The sequence below is a fragment of the Euleptes europaea genome, chromosome 11, assembly GCF_029931775.1.
Source record: "Euleptes europaea isolate rEulEur1 chromosome 11, rEulEur1.hap1, whole genome shotgun sequence".
Lineage (NCBI taxonomy): Eukaryota > Metazoa > Chordata > Lepidosauria > Squamata > Sphaerodactylidae > Euleptes > Euleptes europaea.
The window spans coordinates 69,155,853-69,178,173 of NC_079322.1; the positions used below are offsets into that span (position 1 = coordinate 69,155,853).

Below are 22,321 nucleotides of genomic sequence, written 5' to 3' on the forward strand. Positions count from 1 at the left end.
ATGCTTTGTACTTATAAGCAAAAAAACCCACACTATACACTTAGTATTTATAAGCAAAGTAAAGCACATTGCATATTATCTTCCTCTTGGTCATGATTTACCACTTTAATATTTTTAGAAATGTAACTTTTTTCTTGTGTGTGATGACCCTTCTAAACTCTCAAACTTTCTCTTTCAGATCTGTTTTCTTCTGTTTGCTATTCTGTATATTGTTTCCTACTTCATCATCAGAAGATACAAGAGGAAAGCAGGTAACTTTTTAATACTGAAGTTTTGATTATGATAAAATGGGAACAAGAAGACAGTCACTGCTGGTAATAGAGCATGGGTTATGCTGTTAGACTGTCAATGTATATTTCAAATTATGTGGATGTGGCAGAGAAAGAGAGGGGATTTTATAAAATGCTACTAGTCAGTGAAATAGCCAGTTAATATGTTTGTCTGCCCTTGGCTAGTTCACATCTCTGCTCTCCTGGCATCTTAAAGACTAACAGCCTTTATTTCAATGTGAGCTTTCATAAGGGCATTTGAGGCAGTTTAGTTTGGCCAAAGCGGCTATGTGCATGGAGGCAGGGGTTATAGTGGTGGCTTTTTTGAAATGTTTTACTATTTTATTTGTTATTTTGCTGGTGTTAATTACATGAATTTATATGTTGCATTTTATTTTATGGCTATCTTTCTTGGGTCCTTACTCGGTCAGGAGAAAAGTCGTCATATGAATGTTTCAAATGAAATATGGAGAAGCAGCAGTACTTTCATAGCAGATAGCAAGCTCTTCCAACTCTCCCCATGCATTGTTCCTTGGGTGTGCGTGTGCTGGAAGCATTGGCCAATCGCCAAATTCATGGTTCACCTTCAACATCATGCAGAGCAGCTGAACTTCATACTCATCCTCCATCATTCGGTACACATGAAGCTGCCTTATACTGAATTGGACCCTTGGTCCATCAAAGTCAATATTGTCTACTCAGACCGGCAGTGGCTCTCCAGGGTCTCAGGTGGAGGTCTTTCACATCACCTACTTGCCTAGTCCCTTTAACTGGAGATGCCGGGGACTGAACCTGGGACCTTCTGCATGCCAGGCAGGTGCTCTATCACTGAGCCACAGCCCCTCCCATACATGAAGCTGCCTTATACTGAATCAGACCCTTGGTCCGTCGAAGTCAGTATTGTCTACTCAGACCAGCAGCAGCTCTCTAGGGTCTCAGGCAGAGATCTTTCACATTACCTACTTGCCTAGCTCCTTTAACTGGAGATGCTGGGGATTGAACCTGGGACCCTCTGCATGCCAAGCAGATGCTCTACTACTGAGCTACGGCCCCTCCCAAGCTATTAAAAGTGGCATGCCAGACATAGAGCCCAGCTTCCAGAAGCTGCTAGAGGGACCAGGATCTTTGTCAGTGGCCCTATTGAGCCACACCAGGATTGCCATGATGTCCATGGGTCCCTACCTGGATGAACTACTGATTGGATCACCTTCCTTTGCTGTCCTTCCACAGGTTCTTGCATTTGGGAGCACCCACACCCACTTGGGAAACTTGCCTCTTTGGAGGCGGAACCTAAGCTCTCATTTCTTTAGTTTGGCACATCAGAGGGAGCAAGTACCCATGATGTCTGTCATGGGCCAGCCTTCTCACCTAAGAATTTGTGTTCTTTTTACAAATGAGAGAGCCCTGCGGCGCAGAGTGGTAAGATGCAGTACTGCGCTCAAAAGCTCTGCTCACGACCTGAGTTTGATCCCAGTGGAAGCCAGTTTCAGGTAGCTGGCTCAAGGTTGACTCAGCCGTCGTCCTTCTGAGGTCGGTAAAAAGAGTACCCAGCTTGCTGGGGGTAAAGTGTAGATGACTGCGGAAGGCAATGGCAAACCACTCTGTAAACATAGGCTGCCTAGTAAATGTTGGGATATGAGGTCACCCCATGGGTCAGTACCTTTACCTGTTACCTTACAAATGGTTTATTTTGTTTACCCTGCATAGTAATACTAATAATTAATTAATAAAGATTACTCTGTGGCTGGAACATTGTATTCCTTCATCTTTCTGTTGCTTGTAGTAGGGCATTGGTAGTAGTTTGTGAAGTCTATTCTTTTGGGGTGTTTGGCAACTTGGGAGTTGATGGAAAGCCCTTCTATCATGAAAGGATCACTCCTGACTTCCTGGCACTTTAGGGAAGGACTCCCCCAATGTTTAATGACCCCTTCCCCCCCCTAAGAACAACACATTCTTTAAGTAAGAGTTTCTGTATTTTTGTTGCTGTTGGTTGACATTTTAATACATGCAGTTTATAAATAAGGGAAGTGGGATAATGAAACGCTGGGGAAAGCAGAGTATAAATGTTTTAAATAGATGTAATTATTTATAAATAAATGTGGAATAACTTAAAAAACATTTTAAAAGTTCCAGAGGAGAGGAGAAAGGTATGGCTGACCATCTGGTGCAATATCATTTGTAGTGTTGGTATGAATGCAATAATTTCAGTCGGCATGGCATTCACTTTTGGTCACCATCATGCAGTTACGTTATGGGTATAGAAAAATCACGTACCAGAAAAGCGCTTTACTGGTATAAGCATATACAGGGGGCGTTTGGTTGATGTTTGTCCTTTGATTAGTAAATGGGAAGTTAGGTGCAGTGGTTTTGCTTGCTGATCTATTTCTAGTCTGTGATCGCCCAGAAGAAAACTGATACTCTTGTGTGATTCTGCCACCTAGTGACCAAATATCTGCATATTAGCAACCTTGCCTATGGGATCTTCTTGGTGGCACAAATGGCTATAGCAGTACAGTTGAAAAGTGCTTATTTTCTCCATTGGTTGGATACTTGGTCCAACTGATATGGAAAGACTTGGGGGGGGGGGAAACTTGAAAAATTCTGGGCTGTTCTCCCTTCCCTCCTCCCCCAGTCCCAGGGTGAGGACCCTTGGAGTAAATTACTGGTTTTAGCATTGCTATTGCATTTGACTGGAACTACAAGCAATGCCCTTAATGAGTTTATTCTGTAACTGAATTGTTTCAGCAACCCTTAAAGGGTTTATTCTTTAACTGAATTGTTTCAGCAACCTGGTGGGAAAGCCTTTGTGAAGCACATCCTTGATAACTGCTCTTGTCTTGCTTTGCATTCTGCATATAGTGAAAGTTTTATCTCCCTTTCCCCCCAAGGTTCTCTGTCGGAAGAGATTTAGATGTCTAACAGGTTACCGCACTTGTATTCCCAGTGATATATTAAGAGTTTGAAAATGTAATAAAAAATACTGTTCGCACTTTCTATGTATTCCCACCGATGTATTAAGAGTTTGAAAACATTATAAAAAATACTGTTCGCACTTTGTTTGGCCCCTTTAGCTGTGAAGATGTCTTCCAACCATTTATAAGCCGTGGTATCCAAAAACCCCTTTAAAGCATTTTTTTATAACATTTTCAAACTTTTAATATGTTGCTGGGAATACAAAGTGCGGTAACCCAATCCTATGTAGAATTACTCCAGTCTAGATCAGAATAACTCTGCATAGGATCACTGTATTAGGTTGCAACAGTTTTTAGCGCCACTTCTAATGCCTTGTGTATTTGTAATTATTGTTTTAATAATATGGAGGCCTTTATACTTTAGAACACAAGAAGCTACCTTGTACTGAATCACATTAGTTTATCCAGTTCAGGGCTGCCTTGCCCTAACATGTGGTGACTAATATTTTTTATTTAATCATTAATTAAAAGAAGCATACATTATTAGGACTCAAGTGTAGAATATCTTCCAGTGTTTTGCAAAATCTCTGTCTGGGAAGACGTGTTTCATGGCTTCAAAATTTCTGCCAATTTTATATTTCTGGTAAAAAATTAAAATGCTCTGTCCATGTAATGGAGAATGGGCTTCTAAAATTAGAGCAATAGATGTACCTCACCCAAAGTCTTGGAAGCAGCTGCAAAAGAAGCATGAGTGGTCAGTGCTTCCTCCCTTGATGTGACAGAACATCTGAACTCCCCCGCCCCCATAATTTAAGAAGGATGACATTTTGTAAGCTGTGGCAAAGGGTGATATAAATTCAGAACCTCCGATTTAACAAAGAAAAAAAAAGAGAGATCACTGTACTGTATCTTCAATCACAAAACAAACGGAAAGCACAAAGATTTGAGGGTGTGCATGCTGGGTTTTGGGTCAAGTTGAATAGTAGTCTATGTTAGAGTTCACAGCCTGTGTCATCTCTGCATTTATCATCTCCTCTGTAGTTTTTATTCCCAGGGATAAGTTAGACATGAAATAAAAATGAGTAAAAGTCACTGTAACAAAACATAATATGAATGTGCTTTTTTAACAGATGAGCAAGAAGATGAAGATGCTATTGTCAACAGAATTTCGTACGTACATCTTAAGGCTGTCTTACTTGTTCAGTGTGATGCCAACTGTAGTGAAGCTTTTATAGTCTGCAGAAAAAGAATAGTACTGTTCCTAGAGAGCGTCCCATTCCTCCATGGTTTAGCATACTGCAGTAAGGAGTGTGATGGTGGTGAAAATGTGTGTTGCTGGGGCAGCTTTTAAACTTCTTGTTTGAGAAGGACTTCAGTACCTGCAAGTGGGATATCATTACAGGGAAACTTTCAAGTGCAGGATCTCCATTTTCTTTTTATTTGCTTTAAAATGTACTTTGACATCATTTGAGTCTAGAAATTACTTTTCATAGAATTGCTCAGGTGAGAGTATAAATTGGAGTGTCTGTGTACAGCTGAAGATTTGTTGGGCTTTCTATGGAATCATGTGATCAGAACCTGGATTAAATGAATTTGAGTGTCTCCAGATTGTAAAAAAATGGGGAGATACAGTGAGTGCCTTGAAAGAGCTCGTTGGGTCACTGTTGGCCTCAGGGTTCTACAGGGGTCAGGGCTGGTGTCTGAGAGGGGGGAGCTGCCAGGGCCCAAAGTTTCTAACAGGGCCTGTTGCCTTGGAGCCCCCCCCCCCCCACTCGGCCAAAGGCTGCTGGGGAAGAAGAAGAAGAGTTGGTTTGTATATGCCGACTTTCTCTACCACTTAAGGAAGAATCAGACCGGCTTACAATCACCTTTCCTTCCCCTCCCCACAACAGATACCCTGGAGGTAGGTGGGGCTGAGAGAGCTCTAAGAGAACTGTGTCTAGCCCAAGGTCACCCAGCTGGCTTCATGTGGGAGTGGGGAAACCAATCCAGTTCACCAGATTGGCCTCTGCTGCTTACGTGGAAGAGTGGGGAATCCAAACCCAGTTCTCCAGATCAAAGTCCACCGCTCCTAACCACTGCTCTTAACCACTACGCAATGCTGCCTGGAAGGATGTGCAGGTGGTGTACAATGGCTGTACTCCTGGGCGGGCGCAGTGGGGGTGTTCCTATTTGCGTGCACCATCCAGCACCATTGGGAAAATGACATATGGGGAGTGGGAAGGCTTACAAATGGGTGGGGAAGGAAGGACACACAGGTAAGGGGGGATGTGGGTGGGTTGGAAGGAGGGTACAAGTGAGGGGCCTGGTGATGGTCAAAGGAGGAGAGGAGGGCGCCCAGGAGAGCCAGTGTGGTGTAGTGGTTAAGAGTGGTGGATTGGAGCTGTGGACTCTGATCTGGAGAACCGGGTTTCATTCCCCCCTCCTCCACTTGAGCGGCTGACGCTAATCTGGTGAACTGGATTTGTTTCTCTCTCATCCCTACCTACCTCACAGGGTGTCTGTTGTGGGGAGGGGAAGGGAAGGTGATTGTAAGCCAGTTTGAGTCTCCCTTAAGTGGTAGAGAAAGTCGGCATATAAAAACCAACTCTTCTCCTTCTCCTTCTCCTCCTTCTCCTTCTCCCCCCCCCCGCCCCCCGGGAGCCCTCCTAAACTTGGAATCGGCCTTGAGAGGATTGAGGAATGGCAGGGACTTGCTGTCTGGAGTGGTGGTTGGGATTCCGTTAACAGCGGTTTTTAAGGGCAACCATTGAATCATTCTTCACATAGAATCATAGACTTGGAGAGGGCCATGGAGGCCATCTAGTCCGACCCCCTGCTCAATGCAGGATTGCCCCAAAGCATCCCTGACACGTGTTCATCCAACTGCAGCTTGAAGACTGCCAAAAATTTGTTTTATTTAAGGAAAGAGGTGTAATCTCAGCTCTGATAGATTTATGTGCAAGTGCAGTCTATAAATGCCTCTGGCAAGAGAACTGCATGCCAAAGGTCCTGATTGCATACTTTGTAAGGGCACCACAGAGGTAGCTGGTCAGTTATCCCCATCCTACCTAGCTATTACAAGATCTTCCCTTGTGATTCCTTTGCTCCTCTTTGCGTGAGAATCTGGGTCACGAGGAAGTGCAGAGCATGTGTGAATGGCGCTTTACATGTTGGAACATTGTCGATTACTTTGGATTACTTTTTCACAGACAAATATTTGCATGCTAAGGATTCTGCAGTCTGGGTGATTATTTTATTTATTTTTATTATAAATGTTTTTATGCTGTCTTTTGAGAGCCAGCGTTTTTGTAGTGGTTAAAGTGTAGGACTAGGATCTGGGAAACCCAGGTTCGCATCCCCACTCATGCCATGGAAGTTTGCTGGGTGACCTTGGGACAGTCACACATTCTCAGCCCTGACCATGGCTAGTATTTGAATGGGAGACCTCCAAAGAATACCAGAGGAATGACGTGAAGGCAGGCAATGACAAACCACCTCTGAACGTCTCTTGCCTTGAAAACCCTGTGGGGTCGCCATGAGTCAGCTGTGGCTTAATGGCAAAAAAAATTGCTGCCTGCCATCCAGATTAGGGTCCCCAAGGCTGTGAACAAACAAACATGAAACATACTTTTAAAATGGGTAGTATATAAAAAATTAAAAACAACAAATTAAACAGTTCACAGGCATACCTGATTTTAAAAAATGTGATCTAGTGGCCGGAGCCAGGACAGCTTTCATGTTACACATAGTTTCTGAGGTATGCAAGTATGTCAGGGGAAAGGTCAGATAGTACTAATTGTTTTTATCGAGCACTCTTTTGTTTCAAAGAAATGTCTAGTCCTTGCCTAAGACATATGGAATTGTAGGTTCCGCTGTCTTCAGGCACAATGTTGGTAGGTTTTTTGATGTGCTAAGTCGTCTGCCCCAAATATTGGAGACGGTGGCCTAGTTTTTAAAGTTTGTTTTAAAAGCCCGCCAAACAGTTAATTTGATGGCAGTATCAACAAACAGCGTTATTCGATGTACCGTATTTTTTGCTCCATTAGACGCACCTGACCATAAGACGCACCTAGTTTTTAGAGGAGGAAAACAAGAAAAAATCTTGTTTTCCTCCTCTAAAAACTTGTCCCAACGTGCACGCGCCCAGCCGGCTCTGTGCAGCCGGCCGCCTCTCAGCTGGCGGTCGGGGCGGGGAATGTCTGGACTAGGGCTGTTGGAAAAAAAAAAAAAGCAGGCCGGTGGCTTTTTAAACTGCTCCCCGCTGGCAGCGAGGAGCAGTTTAAAGAGTCACCCCCCCTCTTGGGAGTCCAGGGAAGGGGGGCAGGGGTCTTTAAACTGCTCCCCGCTGCCAGGACTGGCAGCAGGGAGCAGTTTAAAGAGCCACCGCCCACTCTCCCAGGATGCTGAGATGCATGAAGGAGTGGCAGACGGCTGGGGGAAAAAGGGGCAGACGCGCCAGATCAGCTGGCTGCGCCCCCGGCCCTCCAAGTGACAGCAGCAGCCGAGAGGAGTGAGAGGGAGAGCGAAAGGGGGCAAAGGGGGGCATCGGAAGGAGGAAAGATCCTCGCCCCCAGAGGGACAGGCCGTTTTTAAACGGCTGAGACTGGACAAGGAGGAAAGGGGGACGGAGGGAAGAAAAGGAGGGGCTGGCTGCTCAGCCCCCTGGCGGTCCTGGCAGGCCCAAAGGACACTGGGAAGGACAAAGGGAAGGAGGGGAATGAGAGGAACGGATGGAAGGAATGGAAGGAGTGTAGTTGGGGCCGGAGATGGAAAAGGGGGGGGGGAAGAGATGCACATTGCATGGGAAAAGCCCATAGGAGCAAAAGAGATGGAAAAGGGGGCGGGGGAAGAGATGCACATTGCATGGGAAAAGCCCATAGGAGCAAAAGAGATGGAAAGGGGGGAGGGGAAGAGATGCACATTTCATGGGAAAAGCCCATAGGAGCAAAAGAGATGGAAAGGGGTGGGGGAAGAAATGCACATTGCATGGGAAAAGCCCATAGGAGCAAAAGAGATGGAAGGGGGGGGGGGAAGAGATGCACATTGCATGGGAAAAGCCCATAGGAACAAAAGAGATGGAAAAGGGGGGGAAGAGATGCACATTGCATGGGAAAAGCCCATAGGAACAAAAGAGATGGAAAAGGGGGGGGGAAGAGATGCACATTTCATGGGAAAAGCCCATAGGCGGACAGTAAGAGGTAGAAGAGGCAGAAGGGGATGGAAAAAAGGGGGGGACTCACCATAGACGGACAAGAGCATGGAAAGGAGTGGGGACATGATCCCAGACACGACACGGATGGCTGGGCAGCAGGGGGAGGGGCTGGCATGGGAGACGGAGTTGCTGTTGCGAGCACGAGCTGCGCATTCCATGGCACTGGAAGTGGCGGGTCCCCTCGATCTGTCCGGACCTCGGGGACTCCCGGGAGAGTAGGCGGTGGGTCTTTAAACTGCTCAGCGTGGAGCAGCTTAAAGGGTCACCCCCGCCCCCTTGCCGGGTCTCCTGATGGCCAGCTGGGAGGCGGGCGGCCGCACAGAGCCGGCTGGGCTCGTGCGCATCGGGACGGCGCGAGCCGGCGTTCCCCGCCCTGACGGCCAGCTGGGAGGCGGCGGCCGCACAGAGCCGCATTCACTCCATAAGATGCACAGACATTTCCCCTCACTTTTGGGGAGGAAAAAAGTGCATCTTATGGAGCGAAAAATACAGTAACTGTCTTCTAACTATTCTATAAGGGCACCTTTTAGTATTTTCATTCCTTTTGTATCCTTCTGTATTGTGTTTTTATGCCAATAAAGGAATGATGATGTGCTAAAATCTTTAATTCAGTTTTCCTGACATACTCCTGTTCGAAAAATCCTGACAGCTGGCTGCCAGTGAAAGGAACTGTTTCATTGTATATGACGTAAGACTGTCTAGTTTCATCTTAAGGGAGCTGTTTGCTTCTAAAAGTCATAAATCGGGGATTGGCACCCCCCAGTGCCAACAAGTGGCACACCAAATTGTTCTCCTTGGCCCTTCTGCCCAAGCAACCACAGCGCTGGCTGCACTGCCGGGGCCAGTCGAGTGGGAGAAGACAACAGACACATGGCTTCTGCTCATCACCGCCTCCCTGACCTGCACAGCCACTGGCCATTATTTTCCTTCATAGAAATGAAAACGTTCCTTCTTGATACTTCTGACTTATTTCCAGCTGTCATTTCCCCCCCCCCCCAAACTTAGGCACTGTATGATAAGAGAGCCCCGTGGCGCAGAGCGGTAAGCTGCAGTACTGCAGTCAAAAGCTCTGCTCACGACCTGAGTTCGATCCTGACGGAAGTCGGTTTCAGGTAGCCGGCTCAAGGTTGACTCAGCCTTCCATCCCTCCGAGGTCGGTAAAATGAGTACCCTGCTTGCTGGGGCTAAAGTGTAGACGACTGGGGCAAACCACCCCATAAACAAAGTCTGCCTAGTAAATGTTGGGATGCAACATCACCCCATGGGTCAGGAATGACCCGGTGCTTGCACAGGGGACTACCTTTACCTTTTACTGCATGATAGCATCTCTGAGTTTTTAAGGTTTTGGAAAATGCTGTTTTGTGTTGGCTTGGATCCTGAAGGGTGAGGAGAAGTGCTTCCTGCTTGTGCAGAGGGGTGTGTGGTGTCTTCCTTTCTCCCTACCTGCCGCTCTCCATGCAGCTTTGGTTGGCATTTTTGAGACCCCCACCCATCTGAAGCCTCTGTTCATGGAGTCCGTCATGAGAAGGGGTGGTGGAGGAAGGCTCTATGCTAGTGTGCAAGTGGGATTTGCTGCTCATGCGTCTCTAGAATAAACCATTGTGTGCAACATGAAGCCCATGCATTCTTTGGTGGGATGTTAGAATGGGTGTGGATTTTACAGGGGAAAGCGTTGGTTAGGCGAAGGAAGGGAGAATTTAGTTTCCTGTCCATTGATTCTGCTCTCTACACTCCGTGAGTTTTTCAGCGTGACACATTTTTAACAAGTAACCAAAGAACTGCTTTTTGGCATGCGGGAGGGCTTGGCATGCTCAGGAATGACTTTTGCATTTCCCCCATGATATCTTGAATGCTGTTTCTAAGCTGTCTTCTTCAGAAATGGTTTGGCATGTTGTGTTTTGGAGGCTGATGTTTGAGGAGTGTAAGGCCAAAGACCCCTTGAGCAGAAAGAAATACTTCTACTGTTTTTGGGGTACCAGCCTGTGCGGTGTTGGTATCTATTGTTAGAGGAAAACTTGTCTGAATTGACCCTTAAGCAGAGCTAACTTTTTTTGGCATGGTTGGCAATACTAGTCTTAGCCAGCAGAGGGTACCAAATTTGTCTTGCTTGGATTTCCTTTAGGTGTTGTGCAGGTTTATGTGTATTAAGCCAAATTCAGTACTTAAATATAGTTGAATAGGCATGGAAACTCAGTGGGCTTCGCCAAGATTTTAGACATGCCAAGTGCTACATTTAACTTCTTTTTAAAGTGCAGTTTAATCTCTTATCACACGGGAAATGTTTTGGAAGCCTCTGTTAATGCGCGGACATTTTGCAAGGATTAAAAATACAGATGAGTTTGATAAGTTAAACACTTCCAGGAATAGAATTTTTGTAAAGCATAACCTATACTGGATTTGCATATTAATATAACGAATGAAGTCCCTAGGCTTTCTGGGAAGGATTCTATTTTGTTGGAGGCCAACACGATAGCATTTCAGTCTAAATGGTGGTTTGTATGTTATCTTGACTTCTTGCCTTTTTAAAACTATGCAATATGTGTTTAGTGGATTTTTTTTACCCCTTAGCTCGCTTTATAAAAAGAGGCTCACATAGCTGCTAAAAACATTTATGTTGCCGTTCCCTCCTTTAACATAATGTCTCCTGATGCATCCTTGCACAGAAATTTGACCTTCGAAATACTTAGCTAATGTGCTAAAGCACTTCTCTCCTTAAGCAATGGGATTCTCTTTCCTGCTCTCTACCACTTCCATTCTTACGGGAATAAGGAAAGATGATACGGGATTCCTTGAGAGAATGAATGGTACACAGCATGCTGAGAGCTGAAAGAGTGGAAGCACCCCACCATGCACATCCCCTATCTTATTTTACAAAAATTAAGCTTTAGTGAATATAAATTATTGTCAATGTAAATTATTAACACAGTTATTTGTGTGATGGTTTTTTTTGTTCTGATTGCATTTAACCATGCTATTAACATTTAACACGTCTCTTTGACTTTCAGGCTGTTCTTGAGTACCTTCACTCTTGCCGTTTCGGCCGGTGCCGTCCTCCTCCTACCTTTCTCAATAATCAGTAACGAGATCCTGCTTTCTTTTCCGCAGAGCTACTATATTCAGTGGTTAAATGGCTCCCTAATTCATGGTTAGTACTCCATTATGTAATTTAATATGCTTGAATGTGTTATCTCGCAGCTCTCAAGTATATATCGCAGATATGCTGAATTGGGAACAGAAAGGCCCACGGAGATGTGGAAAGATGGTCCTTTGTAAGTACTGAACCCAACAGGCAGCTGCCCATTATCTTTTAAATTCTCTTTCCCTGCACAGTCACCAAAGCCCAAGTTTATGCATCTTCTGGAAACCATGTAAAATGTCCTTGTTCAGATTGGTGGAATGATTTGCCAGATGGTTAACTGCCCCTCAAACCCTTGGGATGGGTTAGAAGTCCAAGTAAACAAACGGCACTTCTCATGGATGTGTGAACTAAACTGGCTTTGGATTGCAATCTGTGTATCATTCTGGAAAACATTAAATAGATAATTCTGTATGCCAGAGCCTATAAGGTAGCAGCAGGTATTGTTATAAGAGATGGTATCTGCATACCGTGCAACTCTGCCCAGCTGAAATCTGTACAGTTCAGGAGGAGGCAGTTATATTAGGCATCTGTTCCATACTGTGGATACTTTCCTCCCTTTGGACAGTGTGTCTGTGTGTGAGAGACCTGAAAAGATAGGTGCATAGGTTTCTGAGACACAGTACTTTCTTCCTCCTAACATCCTCTGTGTGTGTGTGTGTATCCATGCATGTGCATTGAACTCCCCTGCCAAAGGATTCTCGTTGACCTACATTGAAATTGTGGAGATGACTGTATTACCGGTGCCTCCGGAATCCCAGCTTGATTTGGGAAGAAAGAAGCTCATGAAGAACTTCTTCATTGTTTGAATGATAAGTCCTTACATGTGGTTTTTCAGAGGTGGTCAGCAAATTCCCAGTGCTAGATTGATAATCCAGCCGACAGACCTTCACGTGTAGCAGTGGGTTACATGAAGCTGTGTGAGAATGTGCTGTAGAACAAGCCGAGGTTGGGAGGAGCGCAAGGCAAAAGCAGTTCAGAAGGGGCTTGAGGTTCAAAATGTGTGTGTGAGAGAGGTGGTGCTTTAATTAGAAATGTTAAATGAGTGGTGGGTGGGAATGAATGGCTGTAAAGACTTGTTCTTCGGGTTGCATCAGGTTGCAGTACAAAGGTAAGACTGTTGCTTTACCGCATGGAAAGCAGGGACATTAATTTTAAAGTATGTCGGGATAATTTGGTTCAGTCTCAGAGCTAAATATAGAAAATAAGGACTGCAGAATTCTTAAAACGGAATTCTCAGGTGAGTTTTGCTTCTGCCGTCTCGTTTGTGACCAGCAGATGGGGATAGAATATAGTGAAACTGCATATGTTCCCAACACAGGGCTCCCCGTCTGTTCCTTAAAGTACTGTAGGCAAGGGTGGGGTTTTATCGGACCTAGTGAAATTATTGCTTAATTGCAGCTTTCTTTTTTGCTTCAAGGCCTTTAGCGCTGAGATTGTATCGGAGCTGGGCTGGCAAGGGTACTCTGGGTTGCTAATAAAACCCTTCATACATTGTAGCTTCTGTCATCGCCTGTATAAAATTCTTGGGGGTGTGGTCACCCACTCCTTGCTCAGCATGCCAAGGCACTCCTCTCTCACCCCATCTTTCTTTTATTTGTCGTGACCTCCTTTCTGCCAGTGTGAAAAGGTTGCGAGTAGGGGGAAAAAAGACTGCTTCCCTTCTTCCGTATGCAGACATGCAAGCCCTTGAACAAAGTTTTGTGCAAAGTGACGAGCAAAGAAGGAAAATTGATGTGCAGAACAGGACGTTATGTTGCATTAAAAAAGAGAAAGCTCCCACATAAGCAGCTCACTTACAGAAGCCTCTCTTCCCTCATGCGGAACAGGTTTTTTTTTTGGGGGGGGGGTCATGGTCTGTTTTGAAACTGATGGTCTTTCCCAAATACAAAGTGCTTTTCTTCAAGGCCAGATTAAATGCACTGCTGTTGGGGGCGTTAGCAGGCAGATTTTCAGGGGTCCCCTTTTCCGAGCGACTTTGTGATTGCGGATCAGGGAGTTTGGACACTGGCATTTTTTTGTAGATTGTAAAAAGCATGATCTCGCCAGAGACAAATGGATCACAATATACGTTCAGAGGTGGGGACCTGCCCTAAAGCAAGATATAGTTGCAAAGTTATTGGCTGATACTGATCCAAATGTAACCCTCACCGTGGCAAAATGTTTATCTATGGTTTTGAATGATACCTTCCTTTTAACTGTACTGTTTATATATTATATTGTTGTATGTTTGGTTATTTATGTATTATGGAATGTATTGAATTTGTTTTGCTCTTGACCTGTTGGTCCACGAGCATAAAGAATGGAATTAAGGAAACTGATGGTCTCTCTTCAGTTGTGGCTGCGCATCTTGCAATCCTTGGCCAGCGTTCTCGTTTACCTACTGTGCGAGAATTCTGAGCTTCTATTCACAGCAATATCCACAGTTGCTGTTTGCGCACGGTAGTTATTGCTAGGCCGTTAGTCTTGCCATATAGTTTGTTCTGGAGACCAGAGCACCAAGACTGGAGAAGATCATGTGTAATGTGAAGGTGGCACAGCCATCTGCAGCAGCTTTTAGAGCAGGGGTGTCGAACCCATTTGTTAGGAGATACCGGACATGACATAAATGTCATTTGGTCGGGCTGAGCCATGTGTCCCATAAAATTTAATGCCAGGTACCAGAGATGCAAACGTTATAGAAGACACAGGCAAAAACCAATTAATGTTATTATTTTTTACTTTATTTTTTACTTAAAAGACAAACATGCTTAAAACAATAACACTCTTACAGTATTTTATTTAACAGTCTTTGATCATTGACATCTCAGGACTGGGGGATGGCTGCCTCGGTTGGTGAACCCACTGCAGGCTCGCCAGCCCAAATCGTGAGTTGGGGGTGTGTGTAGGCGGCTGCCTCGGCTGGCTGGAGGGCTGGGTAAGAGCTCTCAAGGGGTTGGATCCGCCCTTCCCCCCCGGGCTGCATGTTTGACACCCCTGATTTAGAGGATTAGACAGCACGTGGCATGCGGATGAGCCATTTCAGATGCCAATCATCTCTGAGTTTCAAACTAAGCAATTTGGGGTTTCTGGTACCCTGAATTTGCACTAGATTAGGGACTCCGCATTACTTACGGCTCAGCTGGTAACAATTCTGAGGAAGTCAATAGGTAGAGGGATGCAGAGGTCTATTAAGAGTACATGTGGGTGAATTTAAAGATCGCCATTGATCATGTTTCACTGTATTTTGTTGTGGATAAGTGCTCTTTTCAGAAGCTTCCAGCCGCATCGATTAATGATGGCTGCCAACTTGGAAGGCTTGAAGAGGGGAGTGGATGTGTTCATGGAGGAGAGGGCTATTCATGGCAACTAGTCAAAATGGATACTAGTTGTGATGCACACCTATTCTCTCGAGGATCAGAGGAGCATACCTATTACATTAGGTGCTGTGGAACACAGGCAGGATGGTGCTGCTGCAGTCATCTCATTTGTGGGCTTCCTAGAAGCACCTGGTTGGCCAGTGTGTGAACAGACTGCTGGACTTGATGGGCCTTGGTCTGATCCAGCATGGCCTTTCTTATGTTCTTTGTGTTTTGTTTTAAGGATTTTGCTTCATTCACAAATAACATGCATCTTTCTCATTGTGCCTAGGTTTATGGAATCTTGCCTCCCTCTTTTCCAATCTTTGTTTGTTTGTATTGATGCCCTTTGCGTTCTTCTTCCTGGAGTCTGAAGGCTTTGCTGGCTTAAAAAAGGTAGGTTGATATTAAGCGCCTGAATGTGATGCCAGAATCCTGAATTTACTCGACAGAGTGAGGCTTACAACACTATTGACCAGCTTTTAAAATTGCCTCTATGCCAAGGCTGTTGCTTACATGCTGAGTGGTGACGGTTGGCTCTGATAAAAACTATAAGCAAATTCACGCCAGTAGCCAATTAAAAAAAATACAGAAGAAGGAAATGGGGTTGGCATGTTGAAACTACTTTGTTAACTGAATGACATGGGGTAAATATTGTTGGTACTGTATGTAAAGGATATCTGGAGGCGTCTGGTGGATGGTACTTACGTCTGGTGGATGGTACTTACAAAATGAATTGATCATTCCTTAAGCTAAACTTGAAACATGGTTTATGACATAGCAACTGTGATTTGCCCAAAAGTTTGAATCCAGCGGGCTAGGAGTGAGGTGTATTTTTAGGCATTGCTGACAATAAAGAGGAGCTGGGGGGTTGATATTCCTGGACGGGGTGGTCTCCCTCACTTCCTGGATTGTAGCTCTGTCTTGCAATTAGTAGCCCCTCTTCCTGCAGCGAGAGCTAGCATGGTGTAGTGGTTAAAGAGTGACAGACTCTAATCTGGAGAACCAGGCTTGATTCCCCACTCCTCCACTTGAATCCTGCTGGGTGACCTTGGGCCAGTCATAGTTCCCTCAGAACTCTCTCAGCCCATGTGGAGGCAGGCAGTGGCAAACCACCTCTGAACATCTCATGCCTTGAAAACCCTATCGGGTCGGCATAAGTTGGCTGAGACTTCACGGTGCGCGCGCACACACACTTCCTGCAGCAGGAGCCTCCACAGAAATCTTCTGGAAGTCTTTTCAGAATTCCCGAGTAGATGCACACCTGTGTCTTGACACCCGTTGTCACAGCACAGTTTAGTAGTAGACAGTCGTGTCGGAACATGAAAGCATGTGTAAATGCCCCAGATGTGCCGCTTGCTTTCCAGTGATTCTGTGAAGGCATCTCTGTCACAAGGGCATGGCTGTGGAGGCAGATGGGGCTGGGTGAGAGCAATTTGCATAACTATCTCTGCACAGGGATCTTCACAGGACAAGATGAGCATACTGTATGAATGAGCCCTTCTGGGGCTTTGAAGAATAGATTGAATAGATTGAAAGCCAGATTTGGATATTGAACGTCAGGGGCATAAACCCTTTGAAGAAAAGCACTGCTTAAGTCTTGTATGTATTCTACAAGACAACTCCAATTAATTTTAAGGAAATGTTACTCTTTATGTGTGAGTAACCACTAATTCTCAAGCTCTGTCTGTTCCAAATAACAGGTTTCCTGCTCTTTATATTGACAATGGTTCAGTTGGTGTCATGGAACGAAGGGCCAGAGCAGATCAGTACCGGTACTGATCCTTGGCAGTTATGAGGGTCTTGCAGAATTGGATGTGTCTGCCTGTCCTGTGCATGAATTCCTCCCCCCCCCTTCCAACTTTAAACATGGTTTTCTCAACACAGCGATTAAGGGATGGATTTGAGTATATTTGTGAAGGCCTAGTGATTCGACTTGATCAAGGCTGATGGAAGTGAAGAGAAGTATTCACATGTGGAAGGAAGGGGTTGGGAAAAGGGGACCATGGTTAAGAGACAGTGTTAAATTTGCATCAGTTTTAAAGGGATGCTACTTTAGATGAGTTCTAGTAATGTTTTATTTCCTCTTTTAGTTACCTTCTGGTGCCTTCCCTACTAGATCTTCCTGTTTTTACTATGCACATGTTATTCTTTGAGGATATATTGCTTATTATTCTAAATAGCTTATTACTGTAAAGTTTATGTTGTCTGAACTAATACTTTCTGGTTTTTTTTAAATGATAGATCCTTTTCCACTTAGCCATTTGCAAATTTATTGTGGGGTGGTTTTTTTTTTTGTTCTAATTGATGGTGTTCATTCTAAATGGCATATGGTAAGCTCCCATCGAGTCCCTTGGGCAAAACGTTTTTAAAGAAGCACTTGCATGTTACACAGATACAGACACGGAAATTGGCCACTCACAACGGATAGGCTCAGTGCTTGTCCTAAAAAATCAAGTTAAACATGATTCTCTGTCTAGGTTTTTAATTAAAGCACTCTGTTAATTCAGACAGGATATTTTAGGCCCAAGGGGCTTAACTCAATGTCCTTTTCCTTATTCCACCGCTTCATTTTTTTTTATTGGGCCTGCCGTCTTCGCCATATTCTTAAACTGTAAATCCAGATACCCTGCATGTTGATTTTTCAGTGGCGGTGCCTCTTGCTAACAGCCACTGAGTTTGTTAAAATCCTTGCAGTTAACAACATTCTTGGTGGTTTTAGTTAACCCAAATTATGTTGTTTAGACTTATTTTTAGAAGGCGTGCAGTGCCCTTACCTAAATACCTAGGGCAGGGGTCGGCAAACTCAATAGTCAAAAGAGCCAAATATCAACAGTACAACGATTAAGATTTCTTTTGAGAGCCAAATTTCTTAAACTTAAACTATATAGGTAGGTACACTGTTTATTAACTTAATAAACTTTAATTAAAGTTTTAAGTCTTAATTAAACTATAGGTACACTGAATAAAACTTGATATCATACTTAATAGTGACCTTATTTATTGATAAAAATTAAATTGTAAGTCCCTGCCATTTCCCCCTCCCCGTCCGGAGTCCTCGTCTGGAGGCCTGGTCTACCGCCATAAAAGCCTATTGGTAGACCTGGCCTCTGGCTGAGTCCCATTGGGAGGCCAGGTCTACCCATTGGCTTTCTTGGCAGTAGACCTGGCCTCCGGAGGCCCATAGAAGCCAATTGGTAGACCTGGCCTTTGAAGGGGGACTTTTCCCCCTCCTCAGAGTCCAGGTCTACTGCCAAGAAAGCCAGTGGGTAGACATGGCCTCCCAATGGGACTCAGCCGGAGGCCAGGTCTACCAAAGGAAGCCCGCCCCACCCAACAGCTGATAGGCGGGGGGGGGGCAGTAACCGCTGAGCCGCCAGCCCAGCAATCGCGCGGCTAGAGGGGAGGGGAGGCTTTAGCCTCCCAACCATTGAGGGCAAGGGAAAGGGGGACCCGGCCATTCTCCGCGGGGGGTGGGGGAGAGACAACACGCCCGCTCGCCCGCTGTCTCTCTCTCTCAGGTGCGCCGGCTCCGCAGCCTGGCTGCCGGCACGAGCGGGCGCAAGAGCAGGGGCTCCAAATTAAGTTCGGAGAGCCGCACTCAACGGGCCAAAGAGCTGCATGTGGCTCGGGAGCCACAGTTTGCAGACCCCTGAACTAGGGTGACCCTCAAAGCATAAAAGCACTGTCTGTTTTGGAACGGCACAAAGGTGAGCAATGTAGTGAAATTATATTTTCATCCTTTTTTATCCTTTTGTTGTATTGCAAGACCTCTTAGTTTTGTTTCTGATTTTGTTTAGAAGTATTGGCCTATCATGTGAACTGGGTTCGATTCCCTGCTCCTCTACATGAGCTGCAGAGGCTAATCTGGTGAACTGGATTTGTTTCTCCACAAATGAAGCCAGCTGGGTGACCTTGGGCTAGTCACGCTCTCTCAGCCTCACCTACCTCACAGAGTGTCTGTTATGGGGAGGGGAAGGGAAGGTGATTGTAAGCCAGTTTGATTCTCCCTTAAGTGGCAGAGAAAGTCAGCATATAAAAACCAACTCTTCTTCTTGGCATCAGTGCCTTCTTCACCTACGATCGGAAGAAGAGTGAAAATAGTTCCTTGATCCCAAGGGAGCTTTACAGCTCCTCAAATAGCAAACTTGGTGGGGGGAGTTTTAAAATGGTTTGTACTGTGGGTTGGTAGGAGAGGGGAACCCTTAAATCCTACTGGTTCAGCATGAACCTTTTTGAATTGATTTAGGTAGGTATTTCTTTTCCATCCTGTACATTGAAAGCCATGTGTAGAAGATGATCCATAGGTTCATTTGCAAGGTTGATTTCTTATGTATTAACAGCATTGTAATATTTTGGAGTCAAAAGCATTCCCAAAGAGGCAGAGCTCTAATACTTTATCACATGCGCAGATTGCAGTATCATTTGCAACTTGGGCACCGCAATTTTAAAAGGATGTAGACAAGCTGGAAGGTGTCCAGAGGAGGGCAACAAAGATGGTGGGGAGTCAGGAGACCAAGTCCTATGAGGAAAGGTTGAAGGAGCTGGGTATGTTTAGCCTGAGGAGGAGAAGACTGAGAGGGGATATGATAACACATATGATAACCATCTTCAAGTGCTTGAAGGGCTGTCATATAGAGGATGGTGTCGAGTTGTTTTCTGTTGCCCCAGAAGGTCGGACCAGAACCAACGGGTTGAAATTAAATCAAAAGAGTTTCCATCTAGACATTAGGAAGAATTTTCTAACAGAGCTGTTCAGTGGAATAGTCTTCCTCGCGAGGTGGTAAGCTCTCCTTCCCTGGAGGTTTTTAAGCAGAAGCTAGATGGCCATCCGTCAGCAATGCTGAGTGTATGACCTTAGGCGGATCATGAGAGGGAGGGCATCTTGGCCATCTTCTGGGCATGGAGTAGGGGTCACTGGGGTGTGGGGGGAAGGTAGTTGTGAATTTCCTGCGTTGTGCAGTGGGTTGGCCTGGATGACCCTGGTGGTTCCTTCCAACTCTATGATTCCCAAAGAGGCAGAGCTCTATTACTTTATCACTTGCCCAAATTGCAGTATCATTTGCAACTTTTCATTCCCCAAGAAGTAGAGTTCTAATACTTTTTCACGCACAAAGATTGCAGTATCACTTGCAACTTTCCGAACGTCTTATTCCATACTTTCCCACTAATACCGACTCTTATCCTTGAAGTCGTGGCATAAAATTGACCATGAACGACAGCCACATCCTGACCAATTATGCAAACTATCCAGACATCTCAATGTTTGGGACACACAACACAAAGTCTGTGGATTAAGAGGTTAGCTCCGAAGAACATCAAAAGAAGAGAGCTCGATAATAAAAGCAAACGGTAGAAAAATTTGAGGTGACTTCCTCGCTTAATTAATTAGGTAGGCCAGGTGGCAGTGAGGAGGCCAAGCACTGGTGCTTGGGGAATATCTATAAAGCCGAGCGACATGTCAGCACCATAGAGGAGGAACAGAGATTGTTTTAATATACTTCTATCCTGTGTCACAGTTTGAGATTGTCCTGGTTTATGTCCCTTTTGGCAAACTTACATAAAAGTGACCCTGTACTGTATTTTATGACCAGATGACTTTCCCCCCCTCCGTGGCTAATTTGTATCAGGACCCCAATGTTAAAAGGAGACAGAAATTGAGTAGGAAGTATAAGCCAGAACGTCTCAAGGACGCTTCATTGTATCTTTCATTATTTTTACTCGTTTTTTTGCCACTGATCATCCATAAATTGTTGGAAATAAGTGATTAAGGAAGTGCTGCTTAGTGTTAGTAGCACATGGATGTCTTGGTGAGGGTTTTTTTTGGTGGGGGGGGGTGAAAGGAAATCAAGGTCTGTGCTAACAAAAAGGAAGACTCCCGCTGAGACCCTTTCAAGGAAATTTAACCTGCATAATGTTTTGATCTTGGTGTTGGCTACAAAAAAAAGGAACGATATTTCACCAGACGTTGCACGTCAAAGAGAAATCCCCATCACCACTTCCAGTTTCTTCCTTCCCCAGGTTTAATAAGAAATATATTTTAAAAAAATAAAACAGGTTAGACTTTTATTAAGGTACAACTGACAGACCCCTGTCCAAAATTCTTTATTTATGGCAGCAAAGTAGATCACACTTATGTGAGCTTTTCGGAAGCTGTTCAGAACTGAATGGGAAGCAGTCAGCCGTGAGATGGGAAACTGCATCACGGGGTACAGATAACGAAAACATACAGGAAAAAAAACCCTCTTCATTTTTAAATGGCCCACTTTAGAGCAGTCCCATACATTAGTCATTTTTGCTAAACAATAGCAACACTCCTAAGATGTGGAGTTTTTCCACATCTGAATACATAGCTATGAATACTAAGCTGCATTTTAACTCATATAATTGATCTCCTGGCTGATGTTTTATGGTGCTATATTCATTTTTTCATCAAATAGCAAGCAGCTGCAATTAGCACCTGATATTTAACATTGGCAAGTGAGACAACATTCATCACATAGCTCCTAGAGCTGCATGAAGCAGCCTTTATGCTATCACTCTGTGGTGGTTTGGTTTGGCAGAGGTTTGTATTTGGGCACACCCTTTATTCTATGGTTTTGTACAAAGGCAGTGCTTTTAGGCCTACGTTTTCATGCCATGGTATCTTGACAGGATTTACAAAATGATTTGCATAGGCCCTTAGGTAAGGTAAAGGTCCCCTGTGCAAGCACCGGGTCATTCCTGACCCATGGGGTGACGTCATGTCTCGACGTTTACTAGGCAGATTTTGTTTACTGGGTGGTTTGCCAGTGCCTTCCCCAGTCATCTACACTTTTACCACCACCAAGCTGGGTACTCATTTTACCGACCTCAAAAGGATGGAAAGCTGAGTCAACCTTGAGCCGGCTATCTGAAACCAACTTCTGTCGGGATTGAACCCAGGTCGTGAGCAGAGCTTGGACTGCAGTACTGCAGCTTATTACTATGCCATGGGGCATAGGCCCTTAGAAGTATCATAAAGGCTCAATCATTGCTCCAATAGAATACTTGGGGGAGGGGGGAAGGGATTTGGGCCTTGTCACTTCATCCTGCCCAGCAGCTCACGAACTCTAGTAACCATCAGGACATGTACTACTTGATCCACATGCATATTCAATGAAGAAAAAAAATACCAAAAAATGTATGACATGGAAGATAGTATTTCCAGGTTCAGATTTTGGTTTTCAAATACAAAAGAGAGCAACGGAAAGGGCAGGGGTGGCCATTAGGGAGGGCCGGTCTGCGACCCACTTTCAGAGGCTTTGTGACCCACTTTTTGGGTCCTGACCCACAGGTTGGGAAACACCGGCTTATGCAAGCACAACAGTTTGGCTAGCTTTCCAGCCTTGATATCGGCTTGATTTCTGTCAGTAAAAAGCAGGGAGAGGTCTGTGTTGGCTTCTGAGGGAGGACTCCTTGGGGCCAGGTCTGGCAGCAACCAGGCAACTATA

General features: G+C 44.9%; 1 protein-coding gene across 1 annotated transcript in view; it reads left to right on the plus strand.

The window, feature by feature from the left end:
• The window catches only part of LMBR1 (limb development membrane protein 1), a 76,614-nt gene that overhangs the window by 21,666 nt on the left and 32,627 nt on the right, over positions 1-22,321 (plus strand). Inside the window, exons 2-5 of the mRNA XM_056857648.1 lie at positions 179-251; positions 4,312-4,351; positions 11,381-11,520; positions 15,142-15,245. Coding sequence (XP_056713626.1) covers positions 179-251; positions 4,312-4,351; positions 11,381-11,520; positions 15,142-15,245 — 357 coding nt within the window. The remainder of the gene's footprint in view (positions 1-178; positions 252-4,311; positions 4,352-11,380; positions 11,521-15,141; positions 15,246-22,321) is intronic.